The sequence below is a fragment of the Carcharodon carcharias genome, chromosome 3, assembly GCF_017639515.1.
Source record: "Carcharodon carcharias isolate sCarCar2 chromosome 3, sCarCar2.pri, whole genome shotgun sequence".
NCBI lineage: Eukaryota > Metazoa > Chordata > Chondrichthyes > Lamniformes > Lamnidae > Carcharodon > Carcharodon carcharias.
Window position 1 is genome coordinate 112267231 of NC_054469.1, and position 23719 is coordinate 112290949.

At 42.4% G+C, this 23719-nt stretch overlaps 1 protein-coding gene, 1 non-coding gene and 1 pseudogene across 8 annotated transcripts in view; all 3 read left to right on the forward strand.

Moving 5' to 3' along the window:
- Positions 1-23719, forward strand: part of ppp1r9a (protein phosphatase 1, regulatory subunit 9A) — a 354624-nt gene that overhangs the window by 195478 nt on the left and 135427 nt on the right. For all 7 annotated transcript variants that reach the window (XM_041184446.1, XM_041184448.1, XM_041184451.1 and 4 more), the window contains exons 4-5: positions 8803-8907; positions 16988-17123. In XM_041184446.1, the coding sequence (XP_041040380.1) occupies positions 8803-8907; positions 16988-17123 (241 nt within the window). The remainder of the gene's footprint in view (positions 1-8802; positions 8908-16987; positions 17124-23719) is intronic.
- LOC121276669 lies at positions 14937-15062 on the forward strand (annotated as a pseudogene).
- Positions 15083-15154, forward strand: trnad-guc. Its single transcript has one exon. It is a non-coding gene; the product is annotated as a tRNA-Asp (tRNA).

Sequence of the window (23719 nt, forward strand, 5' to 3'; positions counted from 1 at the left end):
ACTCAATGACCTGGCCTCCACAGCCTTCTGTGGCAATGAATTCCACAGATTCATCACTCTCTGGCTAAAGAAGTTTCTCCTCATCTCTGTTCTAAAAGTCTTCCCTTTACTCAGAGGCTGTGCCCTCGGGTCCTAGTCTCTCCTACTAATGGAAACATCTTTCCCACGTCCACTCTATCCAGGCCTTTCAATATTCTGTAAGTTTCAATCAGATCCCCCTTCATCCTTCTAAACTCCATCGAGTATAGACCCAGAGTCCTCAAACGTTCCTCATATGTTAAGCCTTTCATTCCTGGGATCATTCTTGTGAACCTCCTCTGGATCCTCTCCAGGGCCAGCACATCCTTCCTGAGACACGGGGTCCAAAATTGCTCACAATATTCTAAATGTGGTTTGACCACAGCCTTATAAAGGCTCAGCAGCACATCCCTGCTTTTATATTCTAGTCCTCTTGAAATAAATGCCAACATTACATTTGCCTTTCTAACTACTGACTCAACCTGCAAATTAACCTTAAGAGAATCCTGGACTAGGACTCCCAAATCCCTTTGCACTCCAGATTTCTGAACTCTCTCCCCATTTAGAAACTATGCCTCTATTCTTCCTACCAAAGTGCATGACCTCACACTTGCCCACATTGTATTCCATCTGCCACTTCTTTGCCCATTCTCTTAACCTGTCCAAATCCTTCTGCAGCCTCCCCGCCTCCTCAATGCTACCTGTCCCTTCACGTATCTTTGTATCATCTGCAAACTTAGCCAGGATGCCCTCAGTTCCTTCATCTAGATCATTAATGTATAAAGTGAAAAGTTGTTGTCCCAACGCTGACCCCTGCGGAACTCCACTAGTCACCTGTCGCCATCCTGAGAAGGACCCCCTTATCCCTACTCTCTGCCTCCTACCAGACTGCCAATCTTCTAGCCATGCTAGTACCTTGCCTCCAACACCATGGGCTCTTATCTTACTGAGCAGCCTCCTGTGCAGCACCTTGTCAAAGGCCTTCCGGAAGTCCAAGTAGATAACATCCATTGGCTCTCCTTTGTCTAACCTACTTGTTACCTCCTCAAAGAATTCCAACAGATTTGTCAGGCATGACTTCCCCTTGACGAAACCATGCTGACTTTGCCCGATTTTACCATGCACTTCCAAGTATTCTGAAATCTCATCCTTAATAATGAACTCTAAAATCTTACCAATGACTGTGGTCAGACCAGTCGGCCTGTAATTTCCCGTCTTTTGCCTCACTCCCTTCTTAAACGGGGGGGTTACATTAGCGATTTTCCAGTCCTCTGGGACCCTCCCTGACCCCAGTGATTCCTGAAAGATCACCACTAACTCCTCCACTATCTCTTCAGCTATCTCCTTCAGAACTCTGGGGTGTAATCCATCTGGTCCAGGTGATTTATCCACCTTCAGACCTTTCAGTTTTCCTAGCACCTTCTCCTTGGTAATGGTCATCATACACACCTCTGCCCACCGACTCTTTTGAACTTTGGGGATGTCACTCGTGTCTTCCACTGTGAAGACTGACGCAAAGTACCTATTCAGTTCCTCCACCATTTTTTTGTTCCCCACGACTACTTCTCCAGTGTCATTTTCCAGCGGCCCAATGTCTATTTTTGCCTCTCTCTTACCCTTTATATATCTAAAAAAAAAATGCTTGCAATTTTTTTATATTACTGGCTAGTTTACTCTCATATTTAATCTTCTCCCTCCTTATTTCTTTTTTAGTTGTCCTCTGTTGGTCTTTGTAGGCTTCCCAATCCCCTGGTTTCCCACTGCTCTTTGCCACATTGTATGCTTTCTCTTTAGCTTTTATGCTGTCCCTGACTTCCCTTGTCAGCCATGGTTGCCTCGTCCTCCCTTTAGTATGCTTCTTCTTCCTAGGGATGAATGTTTGCTGTGTCTCCCAAATTACTCCCAGAAACTCCTGCCATTGCTGTTCCACTGTCTTTCCTGCTAGGCTCATCTCCCAGTCAATTCTGGCCAGCTCCTCCCTCATGCCTCTGCAGTTGCCTTTATTCAATTGTAATACCATTACATCTGATTCCAGCTTTTTCCTCTCAAATTGTAGGGTAAATTCTGTCAAATTATGGTCACTTCCTCCTAAGGGTTCCTTCACCTTAAGCTCCCTTATCAAATCTGCCTCATTACACATCACTAAATCTAGAATTGCCTGTTCCCTGGTGGGCTCCACCACAAGCTGCTCCAAAAAGCCATCTCGTAGACATTCCACAAATTCCTTTTCTTGGGATCCACTACCAACCTGATTTTCCCAGTCTACCTGCATATTGAAATCCCCCATGTTCACTGTAACCTTGCCTTTCTTACACACCTTTTCTATCTCCTAGTGTATCGTGTGCCACACATCCTGACTACTGTTCGGAGGCCTGTACATAACTCCCATTATGGTTTTTTTACCTTTGCGGTTGCTCAACTCTACCCACACAGATTCTACATCAGCTGACCCTACAGCATTTCTTGCTATCAATTTAATTTCATTTCTTACTAACAAAGCAACCCCACCCCCTCTGCCAACCTGCCTATCTTTTCGATAGGATGTATATCCTTGGATATTTAGCTTCCAGTCCTGATCCCCTTGCAGCTGTGTCTTCGTGATGCCCACCACATCACACCTGCCAATTTCAATCTGTGCCACAAGGTCATTGACCTTATTTCATATACTGCATGCGTATATATGGATTCCACATCTTCCGATCCAAGATCATTTCTTGCTATTGTACTTATTCCATCTTGTACTAACAAAGCTATCTCACGACCCTTTACTTACTGCTTGTCCTTTCGAAAAGTCACATAGCCCTGAATATTTAGTTCCCAGCTTTGATCTCCTTGTAACCATGTCTCTGTAATGGCTATAAGATCATAACACATTAACCTCTATTTGTACCTTTAATTCATTTATTTTGTTCCGATTACTATGTGCATTTAAGTAAAGAGCCATTTTGCCTTTTTTTCCATTTTTTCCCCCTTTGGCTCTATTTGCTGCTGTTTTCTTATGTTTGTACACACTGTCCCTTCCTGTCACACTCTGGATATCATTACCTAAATAGCTGCCCTGCAATGCTGCCACACTCTTTTTCTTTGTAAGCCTACTTAACCCCTTTCCGGAACTCTCCCCACCTCTATTTAGTTTAAAGCCCCCTCTACAGCCCTAGTTATTCAATTCACCAGGACACTGGTCCCAGTATGGTTCAAATGAAGCCCATCCCACCGGAACAGCTCTCTTCTAACCCAGTACTGATGCCAGTGCCCCATGAACTGAAACCCATTCCTCCCACACCAATCTTTGAACCGCACATTTAACTCTTTCACTTTATTTACCCTACGCCAGTTTGCCCGTGGTTCAGGTAGTAATCCCGAGATTATTACCTTGGAGGTTCTGCTTTTTAATTTAGCTCCTAACTGTTCAGGTTCTTTCAGCAGAACCCCCTTCCTAGTGCTATCAATGTCGTTGGTACCAAAATGGACGACAACAACTGGATCCCTCCACTCCCATTCCAAGTTCCTCTCCAGCCCTGAGGAGATGTCCTTAACCCTGGCACTGGGCAGCCAACACAGCTTTGGGACTCACGCTCACGGCTGCAGAGAACAGTAGAGTACAAGAGGAGATTATGTTGAATTTAAATAAATTGTTAGTTCCGCCTCAGCCGGAATATTGCACCCATTTCTAGGTGTTGCATTTTAGGAAAGATGTGAAGGCATTTGAGAAACTGTAGAAACAATTCATGGAAATGGTTCCAGGGACGAGTGATTTAAGTAATGAAGATAGATCGGAGAAGTTCTGATTGTTTTCTTTGGAGAAGAAAAGGCTAAGGGGAAATTTGATGGAGGTATTTAAAATCATGAGGAGTCTGGACAGAGTAGGGAGGGAGGAATTTTTCCCACTCACAGAAGGATTGGGAATGAGAGGGCAGAGGTTTAAAGTAACTGGCAAAAGAAGCAAAAACAACATGAGGAAAATCATTTTCAAGCAATGATTGCTTGGGGTTTGGAATGCATTGCCTGAGAGGCATTCAAAAGGGAATTGGACTTTTCTGAAAAGGAATAATGTGTAGGGTAAATAGGAAGAAGGGAGATGGCAAGAGGTGAATTGCTTATTCGGAGAGCCAGTGCAGACACAGTGGGCCGAATGGCGCCTCCTGCGCTATAATTATTTATGATTCTGAGGTATGGCTGTTCATGCTTCTAGCGTGTCCATCTACACTTACCATTGAGTCAGAGTTGAATCTCTATTTTATGGAGGGTTGCAGTAGGGTATGTGGTTACAGACGTAGTGTTATACAATTTTGCTACTGCTGATTGCTTTCTCACAACACTTAATACATGCACAGTTTGGTTTGCTAGGTCTGCCCTTAATCATATTCAAGACTGTTGTAGGGATGAAAGATGCCCTCAATGAAGACTGTTTTGTCTTTGCTTGAGCTATGCTGGGGCCCTTATGACTAATGCTATCATAGATATAAGTATCTACACAGTCCTTGCAAAGACAAACTCTGGTCTTCACAGTGAGAGGATCCTCTATTATGTAGTATGGCCATTGTGTTAAATGGGACAGACTAAGAAAAGATCTAGGAACCCAGTGCTGGGCATCTGTGACATGCTGTGCGCCATTGCAGTGGCAAAATTGTATACTGTGACCAGTAGGTAGGGTGATGAGGATGCAGCCAATTAGGTTATTCCCTTGATTCCCTAACCACCAAGTAGGACTAATCATGTCCTTCGTTACTCAACCAGCTTAACTCTATCAAACCACTCATGGTGAACATTGAAATCTGAATACATTCTGTATACTTGCTCCAATGCTGCTTTCTAGTATTGTACAAGGTGGCATACTGATTTGTAAGTTGGAAGTGGCACTCGTAATCAGAAGGGTGTTTTGTTCACCTTGTATGACATGACTCCATGAGAGTTTATAGAATCCCAAAACCAATTTTGGAGTTTCCAGGGGCTACAAGCACCGGTTTGTATAGTTCATTGCTCCATTTCTGGTGGTTGACAGTGATGGAGAAGCCTGTTTTATTGGCTGATAGCTATACTCAGACCCTTTCTCATGATTAGCCTGCGAGGCTACTTTCTACCTTGACTATCAGTTTCCAGATGTTAGAACGTCAAATAGCCTGGGAATGCCTGAGTTTTGTCATGATCAATACTTGGATTGTTGCTGATATTTCTCTTAGTGTCCTACTTAGTGCAACTGAGTGGATTGTTGGGCTGCTCCTGAAGGTATTAAGAGTTTGCTGTATATTAAGACACCAAAGTCACATGTTAGGCTAGATTGGGTAGGTTCCATTCCTTGAAGAGCATTATGCTATGATCCCCTGCTAAGGTTACCACTGGACAAGCCAGGGTGAAACCCAGTTTTATAGATCCTAACTTTTATTTGTTTGTTTAGATACATGGAGAGTGGCTACTGGACAGAGTCACTGGAGTCAGCTGATGAACTTTTAACAAAAGCATAGAACATTTACTAAACAAGAAAAGATGAACTATATTACAATACTCCTTCACCCACAACTATACCGTTAGAGATATTTATAGATTTCTAAGGATAACACAAGTTACGAAAGCTATCTTATACCCTAATGTTCACAGTAAGTATACAGTCTATGTAAACCACTTGGTGACCTGTGGTCAGACACACCACACTCTGAAACCAAGTGACATATGCCACCCCAGACAGATGCTATGAATTTCTCCTCAACTCCCCCCAGGCACTTGTCACACCATAAACCAACTGGTCCCTCTGGTCTCTTTCAGACGAGGGTTTCCAATCTCCTCTTTCCAAGAACTCGCTTTGGAATCTTCTTCCAAACCGATACTTTCTCTCAGACGCCTTCCGCAAGAGTTCCAGATTTTCGAACTCTCCTTCCATTGTTCTGCTCCCCTGGGTCACACACATGCATTCAAACTTTGTTCCATGCACTCTCCCTCTCACCGACTCAGCTGTCAACAGTACACCATTGCTTCACATTGCTTCACAAAGAGCAACAGAACTTTATTATATCACTTTGACTCTGCTTTCTGCAGCTTGGAGCTCGAAACTTAGAGCCTTTCTCTGCCTCTCAATGTTAACTTCACTTAACAGGACCTTTTCCAGGTTCCTGCCCTTCCTTTGACTAGAAGATCTGCTCGGGACTTTCTCCTGTTCCACTCCCCTGGATTCTTGTGGACTTTCTTCTTTAGCTTGGGACTGGCTATCCGCCCCTTCTAGGTTGCTTCTGCCTGGCATCTGTCTTCAAAACTGAACTTAAACCTGCTGTTTCTAGTTTCTTCTGTGTGTGTCTGTAGGAAGGTCCTGCCTCTCTGGACCCCTGTTGCTAGACAACTGCCCAGTTTTTCTTGCTTAACTTCACTTACAGTCATAAACCCTGATTTGAAACGCAGGCACCTTTTAAAGTGAAACTAAAACTCAACTTGACATTTTCTTAACACACACATACAGAAACACAAATCGAATTTAAATATTAAAACTAAAATTCATTCCTAACACCCACAAATACCAATATAACTTACTTAAACTATCTCTATTTCCTAATTAGTCAACTTTTTTGGTTTTTAGGGTAAAAGTATCGGCTAAAAATTTTCAAGGAATATTAAAATTAACAGTCAAGGTTTCATAAACCTATTAATAAAAAGACAATGTTGGACGGAATGTGGACCCATTAAATTCAGTTGCAGGCAAGGCAATATAATCAACAGATTGTGAATTTGTGAAATTAATAGTGTGTGTGGGGGAAGAGGCCAAAATACCAAGGGTCCAAGGGGAAGAGTTTATTGGATTTTATGTTTTTTAAAAAATGGTAGTGGAATTAAGATAGAAAAATCTCCAGGATCTGATGGTTTCCAGAGTGTTAAAATAAATAAGGAAGGAAATTACAGATGTATTAATCATAATTTTGTAAAGATCTTGAGATTAGGGCATTGTACCTTTTCGACTGGAAAATTGCAAATGTCACTCCATTATTTAAGAAGGAATGGAAGAAGAAACCAGGAAACTGAAGACCTTTTAGTTTAACATAAGTTGTGAGGAAGTTACTGGAATCTACTGTTAGAAACAGTGCGACTGAGTACATTTTTTGAGATCGCTAATCTGATGGATAATCTGCTGGCTTTCGTTACCTCTGAAGTCGACTTTATCGATGCATTCCTGGCTGGTCTCCCACATTCTAATCTGTTATCTTGAGGTCAACCAAAACTCTGCTGCCCCTGACTTAATTTGCACCAAGTCCCGATCCCCTATCACCCTGTGCTTGCTGACTTACGTTGGGTCTCGGTCAATATGTCTTGGTTTTAAATTTCTCATCCTTGTTTTCAAATCTTTTTGTGACTGCACCCCTCCCTATCTCTGTTAACTCTTCCAGCCCCACAATCCTCTAAGATAGCTGCGCTCCTCTAATCCTGGCCTCTCGTGCATTCCCAGTTTTAGTTGCTGTGCGATTGGTGGCCATGCCTTTAGTTGCCGAGGTCCCAAGCACTGGAATACCCTCTCTACATCTCTTTGCCTCCCTACCTCACTGCGGGATTGCCTCCTGTATTCAGATTTAGCAGCAGTGGCAAAATTACAGCCCTCAATTTGGGCAGTATTGTATCTTGCCAACTGGTCTTTTGTGTTTGTTTAGCTCTGCACCGCACATGACCTTTTTCAGCTTTGTTGCTGATGTCCAGCCCACTCTATTTCTGGAGCAATATCTGGAGTGGTGCCTGTAAATCTCCCTTGCTGTTTTTGTCATGCCTATTTTTGGCATTCAAGCCAGACTTCCCTCCACCATCTCCAATGGATGGAGCCTGTAGTGCTACCCACTTGAGATCAGTGAAAATTAGGCTTGCTTCCAATGTTCCTGGCTACTGCCTGATGATTCTTGCTTCTTGCCAGATTGCACATCTGTCTTGCTCATCAAGTAGGATTATGTTTCTGCCTCTCCATTAGCGACCCACCCGTGATCCCAAAAAAGTTAGCAGAATAACAGGAATCAACAAATCAACACTTGTGTAGAGTATCTAAGCAAGCGCAGCAGATGAAACAATATTCAATGTGACACCTTCACAAGCTAATTGTAGCTTTAGTTAATTTACTTGTTGGTTATTTTCTTTAAATATTCAATGGGCAAGGTAATACATAATGAACTTTGACAGGATCTCGTTCATAAGAGGAACGGACAAAACAGTGTTGTCTTTTTTATGCCAATTTAATACTAGTCATCCACCTGACTTACCAAAGTGACATGCTCTTAATACTTGATACAAGGCAGATAGTCCATTTTTTAAAAATGTTTTGCTGAAATGCCTACAGGCAAGTGTAATACTGCACTAGGTATAATATTTGTAACTCTTTTAATGTTATAAAAATTATGCCTAGTGCATTATTACTAATGGGCTACAGAATTATATTTGGGAAAACAAATGTAGCAGTTGACCTATTGTGTAATTACACAATTGTGTAATCTAATTATTTACTGATTTTGACTACAAGATAGAAGTGAAACTGAAAATATAAGGATTACCCAATGTTACCAATAATACAAATTCATCCCTGTAATGTATCTTCAGACCATTTTCCATATTGGTAAGAGCACAGTGCATTACTTGAGAACAGTTCTGGAAATATCAATAGGGAACTAAAGTGGTTAATTGAAGATAATATCCTATTAGTGTGCCTTCAGGAGGTTCAGCTGTGTTATTGCCAAAACACTGCTATGAAAGTTGATAAGAATTGTTTTTTCTCTCTCGTTCAGTATAGGCAATAATTTATGATTACGATTTTGTCTCTGACCTTTCTTAAAGGATCCAGGTGAATGATCAGATTGTGGAAGTGGATGGAATCAGTTTGGTGGGTGTTACACAAAGCTTTGCTGCCACTGTTCTGAGAACAACTAAAGGCAGTGTTAGGTAAGGAAATGTTTCATTTAATCTTTAAAGTTTCAAATTTTTATTTGTGGTATTCTGCAGGGGGGCATCTATAGGTTGTATGTTTGGACTTGAAAGCTTTCAGTCCTACAATCACTAGAATTTAGAATGACATTAGAGCATTCGGATTACTATATCCACTATGAAAGTATCTAATGAAAATAATTAATGAAACCTGGATGTTAATGTGAAAATCATACTGATAATGATTATGGGATGAAATGGATGAAATTCAATGAACTATTCGATGAATACATTCTAGATGCATATAACTCTGGCTTTGGAAAATGCAGATATACCTTTCTGATCCATCTGATCTTTCAAGCTTGCATGTTCTATCAGATGACATTTTGATATGCAATGAATGTTAGGTGTGTAATAGACCTCTATGCCCAATAATATGGAACCCAGTACCAACAGCAAACAATATGTCAAACATTGGTCAATTTTAGAATTTTTTCTTGACATCTCTCTTAAATTGACATTTCAACATCTTTAGTTCATGCCCCTTGTTTTCCTGCCTTGGTATACCTTAAAATATTCTTCTGTATTTACCTCTGCCAGCATGCACTTCTTTAGATGCCCCCATTTGATTACTTTCCAAACTAAACACCTACAATTTCCCAAATCTTTTCTTATACCTCTGTTCAAGACCAGCAGTCAACCTTAGTACTATTCTCTTTACCAGCACCATGGCTTGAATGTTTTTCATGTGCCTTAGTGTCCAAACATTATCTATTATACTTAAGGTAAAGCCTGACCAATGCAATTACAGTTTGAATTGAGTTTTCCAACTTATGGTTTAGCAATATAATTCAGCATTTTGTTCACTTTGTTTATTTCACTGGTTAGTAGTTTGGTACGTTAAACGTCACTCAGGATTTCTTTCTACCTTATGTTTAGCTAGATCTACATCATTCGCAGTGTACTTGTGACCCCCATTTATTCTTTATGCAGTGCAACACATTTACCCATATTTATCTGCAATTTTATCTGCCATCATTTGGACAATTTATCTCCATTCATAAATTTTCGGCTGCCTCTTTATACTTTACTAATCCTTGTTATTAAGCATCATCTGCAAAATTAACCTATTTGTATTATGTTTCTGAACCTGAGGAGTTAATGTTAATTCTAATGAATGCCCCAGGGATTGTCATCCTGGCAGAGTAGTAGAGGTGACAATCTTAGATTTAAATAACTACAGCACAGAAATAGATTATTTGCCTCCTCGAGTCAGTGCTAAATTAATTCAAGATATGATTAAACGTCATGATGGAGGCTAGGGACAATGACAAGTGAAATATTCACTTTTCCACACATTCCCATGAGCCACGATGGGCCTAATGGACTCTTTCATCTGTATTTACCTTAATCATTTTAAAGTACAACAGTGAATTCAGATGACAAGTCCTTACAATATGATGTTAGTAAAATCTGAGTTTCTCATGTTTGTGTTGTAGCAAAGTATTGCTATTATTTCTTTATTTAATGCAATATGGTACTCTGTGTAATAGATAATTATTTCAAAGATGCTTTCTGCAGCTTTCTCTCCCCACTTCTCCATATTAGCTTAACTGGATTATCCAATGAGTAGCTAAACCACATAGGCCAGCAGGATATTGAGTTTGGTTGGTCCTGCCCAAGTTGAATTAGCTGATCTTAGACATGTTGTTGATGGGATGCTTACAGTTTATCTTAGCACTACTGATAAAGGAGGAGCAAAACTGTGTAGATTTCCCATTCCTGATCAGTATCCAGCAACTGCTGCTGAACTGTTCATGAAATGGGCATTAGGTGCAGACAGAATTAGTTTCTCCTAAGGAGGACCCCTTCATCAAAGCTGAATAGTCTAGCAATGTTCAATAAGCTCTTCAGTAAATAATGACTGGCACCCATGGAAATGTACACTCACAAGAGAGAAAAACCTAGAGGACAGGAGGGAATGTAAGAGAATTAACTAAAGAAAAAAATCCTTTAATTATGACTCTTTCCTTAAACCACATACTTCAGGAGGCCTCATTTGTTGCTGTTGGTTTGGCTATCTAGCTATTTTTCTCCATTCAAAATTTTGTACCAATTCTATAGATGAGTCATTGCTCTTAAGACCTAGAGTATGTGTTTACCAACACAATATGCAAGTAAATAACAGATCTAGCAACTCAAAACTGGGCACCCATGACGTGGTGTGGGCTATCAACAGCAGAATTGTATTCAGCTAACAGGAGGTGGAAGCTCCACAAATATCTCCACCCCCAATGATGGGGTAATCCAGCACGTCAGTGCAAAAGACAAGGCTGAAGCATTTGGAACCATCTTCAGCCAGAAGTGCATTTGGATAATCCATCTTGGCCTCCGCCTGAGGTCCCCAGCATCACAGTTGCCAGTCTTCAGCTAATTCAATTCACTCAATGTGATGTCAAGAAACGGCTGAAAGCACTCGATACTGCAAAGGCTTTGGGCCCTGGCAACATTGCGGCAATAGTACAGAAGACTTGTGCACCAGAATGAACCGTGCCCCTAGCCAAGCTGTTCCAGTTCAGCTACAACACTGGTATCTACTTTGTCTACAAGAGCAGATCAGAGGCTGGGAATTTTGCAGAGAGTAACTCATCTCCTGACTCCCAAAGAAAATTGTCCAGGTATGCCCTGTCCACAAAAGCAGGACAAATCCAACCCGAAAGATTACCGCCCCACCCTCCATCATCAGCAAAGTGATGGAAGGTGTTGTTGACAGCACTATCAAACGCACTTACTCAGCAATAACCTGCTTGCTGATGCTCAGTTTGGGTTCTGCCAGGGCCACTCAGCTCCTGACTTCATTACAGTCTTGATCAAAACATGGACAAAAGAGCTGAACTCCAGAGGTGAGGTGAGAGTGACTGCCCTTGATGTCAAGGCAGTATTTGACTGAATGTGGTATCAAGGAGCCCAAGCAAAACTGAAGTCAATGGGATTCGGGGGGGTAAACTCTCACCTAACACAAAGGAAGATGGTTGTTTGAGGTCAATCACCTCAGTCACTGCAATAGTTCCTTAGGGTAATGTCCGAGGCCAACCAACTTCAGTTGCTTCATTACTGACCTTCCTTCCATCATAAAGTCAGAAGTGGGGATGTTCACTGATGATTGCACATCAACACCATTCATGATTCCTCAGATATTGAAGCAGTCAACGTCTACTTGCAGCATGACCTTAGGCTTGGGCTGATAAGTGGCAAGTGACATTCACGCCACACAGTGCCAGGCAATGACCATCTCCAATAAGAGAGAATCCAACCATCTCCCCTTGATATTCAGTGACATTACCATTGCTGAATCCCCCACTGCCAGCAACCTGGAGTTACCATTGACCAGAAAATGAACTGGACCAGCCGTATAAATACTTTGTCTACAAGAGCAGATCAGAGGCTAGGAATTTTGCAGAGAGTAACTCATCTCCTGACTCCCAAAGCCTGTCCATCATTTGTAACACACAATTCAAGAGTATTATGGAACACTCTCCACTTGTCTGGATGTGTGCAGATCCAACAACATTCAAGAAGCTCAACAACATCCAGGACAAAGCAGCCCGCTTGATTGGCATCCCATCCACCACCTTAAGCACTCAATCCCTCTGTCATCGATGGACTGTGACAGCTGTGTGTAACATCTACAAGACTCAATGTACCAGCTCACCAAGGCTCCTTCGATAGGACCTTCCAAACCCATGACCTCTACCACCTAGAAGGGCAAGGGCAGCAGTTGCATGGAACACCATCATCTGCAAGTTCCCCTCCAAGCCAGACACCATCCTGACTTGGAAATATATTGCTGTTCCTTCAATGTCATGGGGTCAAAATCCTGTAGGTCCCTTCCTAACAGCACTGTGGGTGCACCTAAACCACAAGGACTGCAGTGGTTCAAGAATATGCTTCACCACTACCTTCTCAAGGGCATTTGGGGATAGGAAATAAATGCTGGCCTAGACAGTGATGCCCCCAACCCATGAGCAAATAAAAAAAAGTTTGCCCTGGAGAATAGACTGATTTTGACATCGCCTGCATTTGGCCAAGATTTGCACCAGTTCACAACCATTTCAAGTTACAGGAAATTGAGAAGCATTTTTCACTTGCGGATTAAATAATTGGAATGGATTGTACATTTTCTGTTATGCATAAGACTTTATGGGATGATAAGGATTAAAAATTTGATTGCCTCTTCTTGGCGCGGGGGTCATGAATCATGACCTGTCCTCACTAGTTCCATTGGAGGTGGGCTGCATGCAAACATGGAGTTCCCACCTCATTTACCTGACTGTAGCGTGGAGCTGCTGAAGTTCCCTTTGTGCTTTTGCTGCGTCGGCTCTCAACAAGGAACATAACAGTGTTTTGAGGTTGTGTTGTGTAGTCAGCCTGCTCTTCTGAAAGGCAAGCTTCCCCTTTTACAGAGAAGCTGCAGCAAATAATATTGCTTGAATTTTAAAGATGAAAATTGAAACGGCAAGGCAGAGGGAGGGCCCCAGGGTGATGAATGCATGCTGGAGAGGCATTAGTCATGCAGATGTGTAGGAGCAGAGATGCCATGTTCTGCACATGGGCCAGGAGGCCCTCAAGGACTACCTCCTGAAGGGGGCAGGTGGCAGAGAAGACAATTCCCTGGACCCCAGGACCTTGCAGCAGTACCACAAGAAAACTAATAATCTCTCACGGGTGGTCAAGTTCAGTTAATACATTCTCAATCCACCACATCTCCAACCTCTCGCACTGCTCAATGCACCACACCCACATCACTCACCCAGTGTAACTTCATGGAACTCAGGACTCACACCTAACATCCAGATACTCCACCTTAGCTTCACACACCTACCAATGCCACCAGCCTCACACCCACCTTTCTCTGCATCTGCATACCTCGGACTATGGCATGAATATCATCCAAACACAGCACTATATAATCACTGACATTCTGCCCCCTCTCTTGCAGGACAAGGTGCTATGCAATAGAAGGGAGCAGGGCTGAACTGGCACAGGACAAGCATGCCTGTATCTTTGAGCCCTACAGAGAATATGGCTCTCAGCATCATAGGGCCATGACATCCACTGTCACTGCAAACCTTGAGGATGACACTATATTCTTACCTTATGCCTCTCTCAACTCCTAGCACTCCCTTCAACCTGCCATGATGAGCAAGCTGCTGATGATGTGACCATGAACATCTTGCTTTCCACCACCCTTACCCCACAACACCCTTCCCCTTCTGATCTGCTTTTTGACCCAACAGTTGCTGCCTTCCCAATCATACAGTAGCCCAAGGAGGAAGAGAGAGAGTAGCAGCACTAATGAAGAGGCACTTGCAGCAACCAGTTCAGATACTACCACTTTATGTACATGGACTGGGGGCAAGTATTGCGTTGGGTCCACATTTTGTGAGCCATCTGGAGGCAAGTGGGTTGCAGTCAGGCCTAGGGTAAAGGATGGCTTGTTAACCAGCTCACTGGAAAACAAAGTCACAGACAAGTTCTGCTGCAGAGGACTCAGATAAGGACTTCAATGGGGTGTCAAACTGGAGAGTGCTGATGAAGCTGCACACCTAGATGGTGGGTATATTAGCTGGCTTTCTAGATAACCTCCTGTCACTGGCAAGGAGCATGGAGGAATCTGGCTACAACTTGGTTGGGGGCAGTGCGCAGAGCTTATTCACTCTGCAGTCTCTGCTCCATCTCACGGTCATGCTCAAGACCCAGAGTCACTGGCACAGCTGCTCCAATACTTACTGCAGCCTTTCTGTGGACAGGCCACTGAAGCCTTTGCCATCTTTGTGAGACTGCAGTGACACTTTAGAAAATCCAAAAATTCACCACAACACCTTCAAAAACACTTGAGTACTTACAGATACTTTGCAGTAAAAAAGTCTTTAAAAATTACCTTAAGTACAATTTAGGGACCTGGTCCTTTAAGAAATGCTAGTGCAGGACCCATCGTGTAGCTTAACACTTTTTTTTTGCTGATTGATTAACAAATTTGTTGCATGGTCTACGGCCATACTAGTCTGAAAAAAAAAAACGCCCGATCTCATCTGATCTCGGAAGCTAAGCAGACTCAGGCCTGGTTAGTACTTGGATGGGAGACCGCCTGGGAATACCAGGTGCAGTAGGCTTAAAAAAAAAGCTTAGCAGTTCCTCGTTAGTATAGTGGTTAGTATCCTCGCCTGTCATGCGGGAGACTGGGGTTCGATTCCCCGACGGGGAGTAGACTTAGTCCTATTATCTTTAAGTGCTTGGCCTAAATAGCCAAGTGGTTATGGTACTGGGTTTGTAACCCCAAGATCAAGAGTTCAAATCTCACAATGGCAAACTATGAAACAATGTAACTTCATCTGAATAGGAACAGATGGAAACGTGTTTGTACTCTAAAGAGTTACATGGTCCAAATTTGCATCAGCTGGTTAGGCTATGTGACTTCAGGATTGTGTTGATTCACAGCCTTCTGGCATATGCACACCATGTGTGCATTCTTTTCCTGATAGAACACCGTGTAAGCCATGTAAAAGCAGGTAATGGCGTGCCATGCCCCAGCAAAATGTTGTTAAGTCTTTGTAAAATGCCTCCAGTGACAATTTGGCAACGAATAAAACATCTCTAACCTTTTCTCATTCAATGCTTTCTGCTTATCTTCTATATATTACATATTACTGAAAAAGAGGCATGGTGTCGAAGCTTGCATTCATCAGGACAAATGCAAGAATGCCCAATTCCAAAGGGAACAACAATTTATCCTGAGTGAGAAAGAGGGTGCTGATTGTTTGGCATGTTCAGACATTGCCATGGCAAATGCACAGGGAGTTTATTGTCCCATGCTTTTTTTTTATTTAAAAAAAAAGGTGCAACGCTTGGACATATTCCTTTGTCCTGTAGGGCACAGGTCCCTGCATATGAATATATGTCTAGCAAGCATAAGTGAGCTACATTACGAGCCCAACTGATAATCTTAAATTGATTGTTAGGGTAATTCTTAGCATACAGGATTGTTTCAGCAAATGTTACCCAATTGCAGAACCCATATCTAACGTTAGACATGATCTGAGTTTTGCAAGCATGGGTTGGCTGAGTACGGTCAGTACTTTGCTTATTGTGAACGGTCAAAGGGAATGTGCTGTTTGACATGATCTGTCAGTCATTGGGACATATGGCCTACCTGGCATCACACCGGCAATGAAATTCATATACCACAATACTCATTTGTGTGGTAGGCAGAACATCTTTTTGGCTTGTTGACAGCATCTTGTTAATGGAAGGAAGACACCAATCTTGTTGCCACTGTATAGTAGCAGCTTGAAATGGATAGTTTCACCTGTTGTTTAAATTTTGATATACTTTACCCTTCCAGGGTAATTTGAAGTAGACTGGGCACTTTATGCTTGTTAGAAGCAACATATATTCATATGCAGGGAACTGCCCTCTACAGGCAAAAGGAATATGTTCAGACATTGCACCTTTTTTGAATAAACAAAAACATGGGGGGTTGCAATAGCTCCCTGGTGCATTTGCTATGCCAATATCTCGAACAATCAAAGCTGACTTGCCAACCAATCAGCACCCCTTTTCTCATTTAATATAAATTGTTGTGCCCTTTGAAATTTGGTATTTTTGTGTCTGTCCTGATGAATGCAAGACAAAAAGCTTTGACAGCATGTCGCTTTCCTCCACGATACTCAAGTTCTGTACTGCCAAGTGACTAAATACTAAGTAAGTGGAATTAAGAAAATGTATAAATCTGTGTATCAGGGATCATTCTAAATACAGTTGCAGGTAATTCAGAAATGATTTTTTTTTAATATTCATTATTCTGGGGCCCAAAGAATTTGGCCAGTGTTCTACATCTCTCTTTTCAAGACTTAATCAATAAGGAGATAATTTATTTTATGTTCCTAATATTGAACCCAAGCAGCACATACTGGTTTTATACTGAATGCACAATTTGAATAAGTTCACTCCACAAGTTCAGTTGCTTTGTTTTCTAATATTGACACTGTTCTTAAGTAATAATGGTTAGAAAATAAATGGAAATCCATTTATTCTGCAGATTCCTGATTGGGCGAGAGAAACCTGGCCAGAGCAGTGAAGTTGCTCAGCTGATCAGCCAAACTCTAGAGCAGGAGCGGTACCAAAGAGAGCTGCTAGAACAGCACTATGCTCAGTATGATGCAGATGATGATGAGGTAAAAGTGAAAGGCACAAACAGTGTCATTCAGTTGAAACAATTCTGTATTTCTCATTTCATAAAAATGATAATTTTAGCTTTCCCTAGGGAATAGAATTTCCAAGTGTGTTGCTTTTGGGCACACACACAAGCAGAAAACAGCGTTGCAAATACACTTGCCTCACAGGCAATTGGGGTTTTATTTTTTACACAGGTTTGGTCTGATTCCAGGAATTGGCCTAAGCTGGTTCTATCTTGCATAACAGTAACTAATAATTTATTGATTAGTTATGAAGTTATTAGTTGATAACTTATCAAGGGTCAGTTGGCTTGTTAGCAATAATATGTTGCCCACGCCATAATATGGTTGTTGTGGGTAATTGGGCAGGACTAGGCAGCTGTTTTATAAAAGGGCAGGAAGGGAGGGGTTACTATCTTCGGGAGATGCTCTGTGCATGTAAAGGGTGCATCCCTAAGATAGTACCCTGGACTTATCCTGGCTCTGGGATCCATGGGCCTTCTTTTTGGGCCTGCCTGCAGCTCCAGCAGCACCCATGAATGCATTCTTGGAGCTGCTGGCCAGTCTGATTTTCTGGCAGCTCCTAAGGGTGGGACTTCCTCCCCACTGAGGAGCAGAAGTGCCACTGGCTGCTGATTTAGTCCACCCACAGTGTATTATAGCTGTGGGGCAGGCTGGTGTAGAGCAAGTTGGCTCCATGCTGACTTTGTTTCTGGGGAGTGAGGGGTGGTGGCAGCACAAGCTGTCTGCCCCCCCATTATGTGCTGTCTATGGATGTCAGTTTGGCGTTCAACAGCTGAAAGGATTTTGTATGAACACATGGGTTTAAGGATGTAGTATCCTTAGTCTTGAACATTGTGTAGCCTGCTGTTGACATCTCGTAAACTAAACGCATGTTATTTACATAATACAATTCCAGAATTGTCTCACTTGGATAACTTTATTTTGAAGAATTTTCTTCTATCTACATGCAGTCCTGGATGCAAACTAATTCAAGTACTGAAATGTACATAGCAAAGTTGTGCAGTTAATTTCCACAATTTAAAGTTGCAAAACTAATTGTTCCTACTTATGACAAAAATCAAAGCTTGATGTATAATGTGCACTATTACGAGTTTGATGTCCCATAATAGCTTGTTTTTCTAACTGTTTCTATCAAGTGGTGCAAGTTTTCCCTTCAAGAATAATATGTGCTTAGATTATTTATATAACTAATCCACACTGATATTCCTTTAAGCACATTAGTCATTGGTGAAGTGCCGCTTTTGCCTTAGTATATACTAGTCAGTTCCATTCATTTAATTATAGAATTTGAGTTGCTTTTTGCTTAATAGTGTATATTTTTAATTTGCAGCTTACTGGGTCAGTAGGAAAATGGGTTAGCAACCTAAAACTTCGGCAATGTTAGTAAATAGTTGGACAGACACAACAGGTCAAAATTATATTGGATACAGGTATTCATAAATGTAGCATTTTTTTTTGAGTCTCTGTGAATAACGTAAAGGTACCTTACGTGATAGAAATTTGAAATTGAACAATGCAGTTGAGAAATGTGGACAGTGGTTTTAGCACCAGAATTGAACAACTGGGGATGAAATGGTGTTTTGTGTAGGTTTAGCAGTTTACTTTTTGATAAATTTTACATTATAACAAAACAAAATATTTATTACAAATTGCATTGATTCTTAAAAGATTCCTTCTCCCCTGCACAAAAAACAGACTGCAGAGTTTCTGGGAGTGGATGCTGATTTTTTTTTTTACTTGAAAGAGTGAAGGTTTGAATTTAACTACCAGAAAATCTCCATAGACCGATCTCTCTCTCAACAGGTTTATAAATTGTTGACAATGGAATTGGACTCAAGCCACTATAGACACACTGATGGATGCTTTATATGCATAGGCCAGAATCTTCAGCCCTCCTTTGTTTAGTTGGGGGGCAGGGGGAACACCTCCATAATTGGAGAAGTGGGACTGCTAAACAGCTAACTTTCTGGCTTTGGCAATTTGGAGCTGTGCTCCCTAGCATCAATTTAAGGCTGCTACTGAATAGTGAGTTTTGACATGACAATTTCACTTAAAAAGAAATTAATTTGAGGCTGCCTTTCTGACAAGTGTGAATGCTTACACAGGCCCTGGTGCAAAATAAATATTCTGGGCACTCTCTCTATCAATAGAACACTGATCATTTGGACCTAACAGGTATCCGTCACAGCCAGCATTCAGAAGAACAAATAATTGGAAGCATGTTGGATATAGGGAGTGGAAAATTGGAGTGGCCAGTAGATGAGAATATGGTGGAATATATCCCCAAGCAGTTTTCTGGCACCATCTTTCACCAATCTGCTAACATAGCTATGGGGTGCAGATGGTTATAGCCTTTACACCACCAAAGAAATCATATATATAAACTGAAAGCTGCCTATCACTCCTTAAAACAGAAAAAAAAAGTAGTGTCATATTTGATAGGAGCGGTCAAAGAAACTTCAAGGAATATAAAGGCAGGTTTAGAATGCATGTACATAAATGCAAAAAGTATGGTGGACAAGGTTCGTGAGCTACAAATGCAAACAGCTGTGTGTGAATATGATATAGTAGCAATAATGGAAATGCGGATTAAAAATGGTGAGAACTAGATATTTAATATTTAAGGATATAAAATGTTCGGAAAAGATAGGTTCGCAGTACTGATAAGGGAAGACATTGTAGTTTTGAAAGAGAGGATGCCCTTGAAGGGGGAAAGACGGAATCAATTTGGTTAGAATTGAGAAGCAAGAAGGATATGATCCCACTACTGGGGATATTCTAAGTGAGCAACAGATGGAGGAGCAAAGTCTGCAAGGAAATCGCAGTGATGTGCAAGCACTATACAGGTGGTAATAATTGGGGGCTTTTTTTTTTATATCCACACATGGATTTGAATGATGTTAGAGTAAAGGGAAAGAAGAGGGAGGAATTTCTGAAATGTGTTCAGGAAAACTCCCTTGACCAGTATGGTCTCATCCAACTAGGAAGGAGGCATTGCTGGGATCTATTGCTGGGGAATGAGCGGACCAAGTAGACCATGTGCCTGTTGGGGAACACTTGGGTAGGGGTGATCATCATATCCTCCACTTTAAATTAGTAGTGGAGAAGAGCAACGAGCTATCTAAAGTAGAACTTCTAAATTGGAAGAGAGCTAACTTCAATTGGATGAGAAGGGGCCTAATCAGGATAAAATAGAGCAAAAAACTGATAGAAAAAACGCTAACAGAATAATAGGTGATCTTTAACGGGACAGTGATCAGGATTTTATGTCTGTTGAGCGAGTGCACAGCGGTCCAGACGAAGCGTTAAATGACGTGTGATGACGCCGGGGGAAGTCCTGATGTCATCATGCCGCCTCGCGATATTTCTGTCAGCAGTCACGCGCGCAGATTGGAACTATACCCGCTGACAATTAAAGGGCCAGTTCAGTCAATTTAAAAGGCAATTATCTCCAATTTTGAGTGGTCCGTGCACTTTTATGCTCGGCTCATGGGCCACTCTCCGTGAGAGTCACCACTGCCTCTGTGGCGGAGGCTGTGCGTTTGGAGCTGTCTGTCATTGCTGTTTTTGTGCTCCACACGGACTCCTCCAAGACCGACCATAACATGCAGACCAGCAGGGATCTCTGCCAGATCTTCCTGTGCATCCCACTGGACATCCAACATCTGCCGCCTGATGGACAAATCCAGAAGCTCATCATCTACCTCGGACAGCATCAACTGCTGGTGCCCTGTTCACACTCTGCCTCTGCTAGCTCCTCAGGTGAATGTGATGTGCCCTCACCACTGTGCACTACCATCTGTTCCGACACGGTAATGCCCATCGATGCGCTTGTGTGTGTGCTGATGCGTGGTGCAGAGAGAGGTTGTGACGCGGGTGCATCTGTGGCTCCTCCTTGGGGGTCAAAGGAGGGTCCTCAGAGTCTCTGTGGTGTCGTAAGGATGGCACATCTGAGGGAGGAAGAGGAAATGTCAATAGCAAACATCACGATAAAACCACAGTGCGTGCACTCTGGTTGTTTCCCACAATGGACAAGTGCCTCAGTGAGGCATAATGAATGGGCAAGCAACGGGTACTATTGCTTTAAACAGCACTTTCTAAATCCCTCTGTCCTCCATGTATTAACCCCTCCAACAGTCTGTTACCTGTCCGCTAGACTCTTACCTTCCTCCAAAATCCCTGCCTCTCCACAACCTGCGGACCTGGCTCCACACTGCCATGCCGACTCAAGGGCTTGCTCCTTTGTGTCCGTCAGGATCAGAAGGTTGGACACCCCACCCATTCGTCCGCGCTCCTGCGCATTATGGCTCCTCTTCTCCTGCAAGGACATAAGTGCATTCATTGTTTGCCCCCTCTACGTGCCTTTTCATTCCAACCTGCCTACTGCATGAGACACAGGTTCAGATGCCCATCAAATTGGCATAACTCACCCGTACACATATCCAAGGCAACATTTTCCAGCCCTTCATGACACAGAGTTACATGCCATTTGGCACTCTGCATTGTACACTCGTGTGCACCAGTAAGTCCTGCCACACACTTAGACATCTATACACATTTCCATAGGAACTCAGTGCTCACCCTGGCAGAGCGCAGAAGGTCATTGAACCTTTTGTGAGACTGAACCCAAATGCGGCAAACCACATAATGCCGGCTAACCTGGTCAGCCACCTGAATCCATGCCCTGTTTGTCTGATGAGCTGGCCTCTTCTTTCCATCCGGCGGTTTTAAAACATCCAGCCAGGCAGTCACTGCCTCCAGAAGAACCCATAGGCATTCATGTGAGAAACGAAGACAGATAGCCCACAGACATTGCCTTCCTGTCTGGCATGGGCAGTAGGTCCTGAGGCCATTCCTAGTGTGTGGAAGGAGTCGCTGCAACTTCAGTCAGCTCCCTGAGGCCCCTGGCCACCACCTGTCAGCCTTCAAGGAGATCACTGAGCACTTTCTAAACCCCCTTCCCCCAACCCCCCCAACTACGTTGGAATCAGCGCCTGCCTGGCTGCCATCCCTGCCCTCAATGCTGAGCCAGCCTCCGCTCGTGTTTCACGCTGGCTGTTAATTGGCCATCCAGTGTGAAATTGGGGTCGGGAGCCGATTGCGGGCGGAAGGGGATATCTTCTCTGCTTCCGGGCTTGCCCATCATGCGTGCACGCCATGGGGGGAAATTCAGGCCAATGTTTCAGGTGTAGGCTAGGTACATTCCAACAAAGATGATAGGTAGATTATGAGGGAAATAGAAAATATGATGAAACGAAGAAAAGGTTGCATGATTCATAGGTGAATTCTTCAATCGAGAACCAGGCCAAATATAATAAGTTGAGAGGGGAAGTGAAGAGGAAAATAAGATGAGTAAAGAGAGAATAAGAGAATAGAATGGCAGTTAACATAAAAGGGGACCCTTTTCTACCAGCATGTAAATAGTAAGTGATAGTAAGAGGCGAGGTGGGGTCTATTAACGACAAAGAGGATGATATATGCTTAGAGGCTTAGGAGGAAGGCTAGAATATTTAATGAGTACTTTGTATTGGTGTTTACTAAGGAAGAGGATGCTGACAAAATATTGCAAGAAATGGAGATGGTAAAAGTAATGGATAAGGTGAAGATTGATAGGCAGGACCTACTGGATATGTCACCTGGTCCAGATTGCTTACATCCCAAGTTGCTAAAAGAAAGTGTGGGTGGAGAGGGCAGAAGGCTTGCCATAATTTCCCAATTTTCTGTAACTACGAGGGAGGTGCTAGAAACATGGAGACATCCAAATTCAAGAAAGGGTGTAAAGACATTCCTAATAACTACAGGCTGATCAGTTTGACATCAGTGGTGGCTAAGGTTTTAGAGACAATAATCAAAGAAAAAGTCAACAGGCATGTGGAGTGGTTTGAGTTAATTAAGGAGAGCCAGCACAGATATGTAAAAGGCAGATTGTGTTTGGCCAATCTAAATTAATTTTTTGGTGAAGTAATAGAAAAGGTTGATGAATGGAATTCAAGGGATGTTGTCTATATGGGTTTTCAGAAAGCATTTGACAACATGCCACATAAAAAGCTGGTTAACAAAATTAAGGGTCGTGGAATATGAGGGGCAGTGTTAGCTTCGATAAAAGATTGTCTTAAGGACAGAAAACAGCAAATCATGGTAAATGGTTGTTTTTCATTTGGGCGGATGGTAGCCAGTGGTGTTCCTCAATGTCGCACCAATGCTTTTTTGATGTGTATATATATGTAAGTGATTTGGAAATTAGAATACAGAATAAAATTTCAAAATTTGACACTGATACCTTGGAGGTGTGGCTGATAGAGGATGATACCAATTGACTTCAATAGGACGTATGCTATCAAAATGGGCAGAAATGTGGCAGATGGGATTTAATACGAGAAGTCTGAAGTGATGCATTTTGCTGGAAGGGATAGAGAGAGGCAATATTGACTTAATGGCACAGTTCTAAAGAGTGTGCAGGGACAGAGGGACCTGGAGGTTCATGTGCATAGATCTTTGAAGGCAGCGGGACGTTTTGAGAGAGTAGATAGGAAAGCATATGGATCTTGGGCTTCATAGAGATATTTAATGCA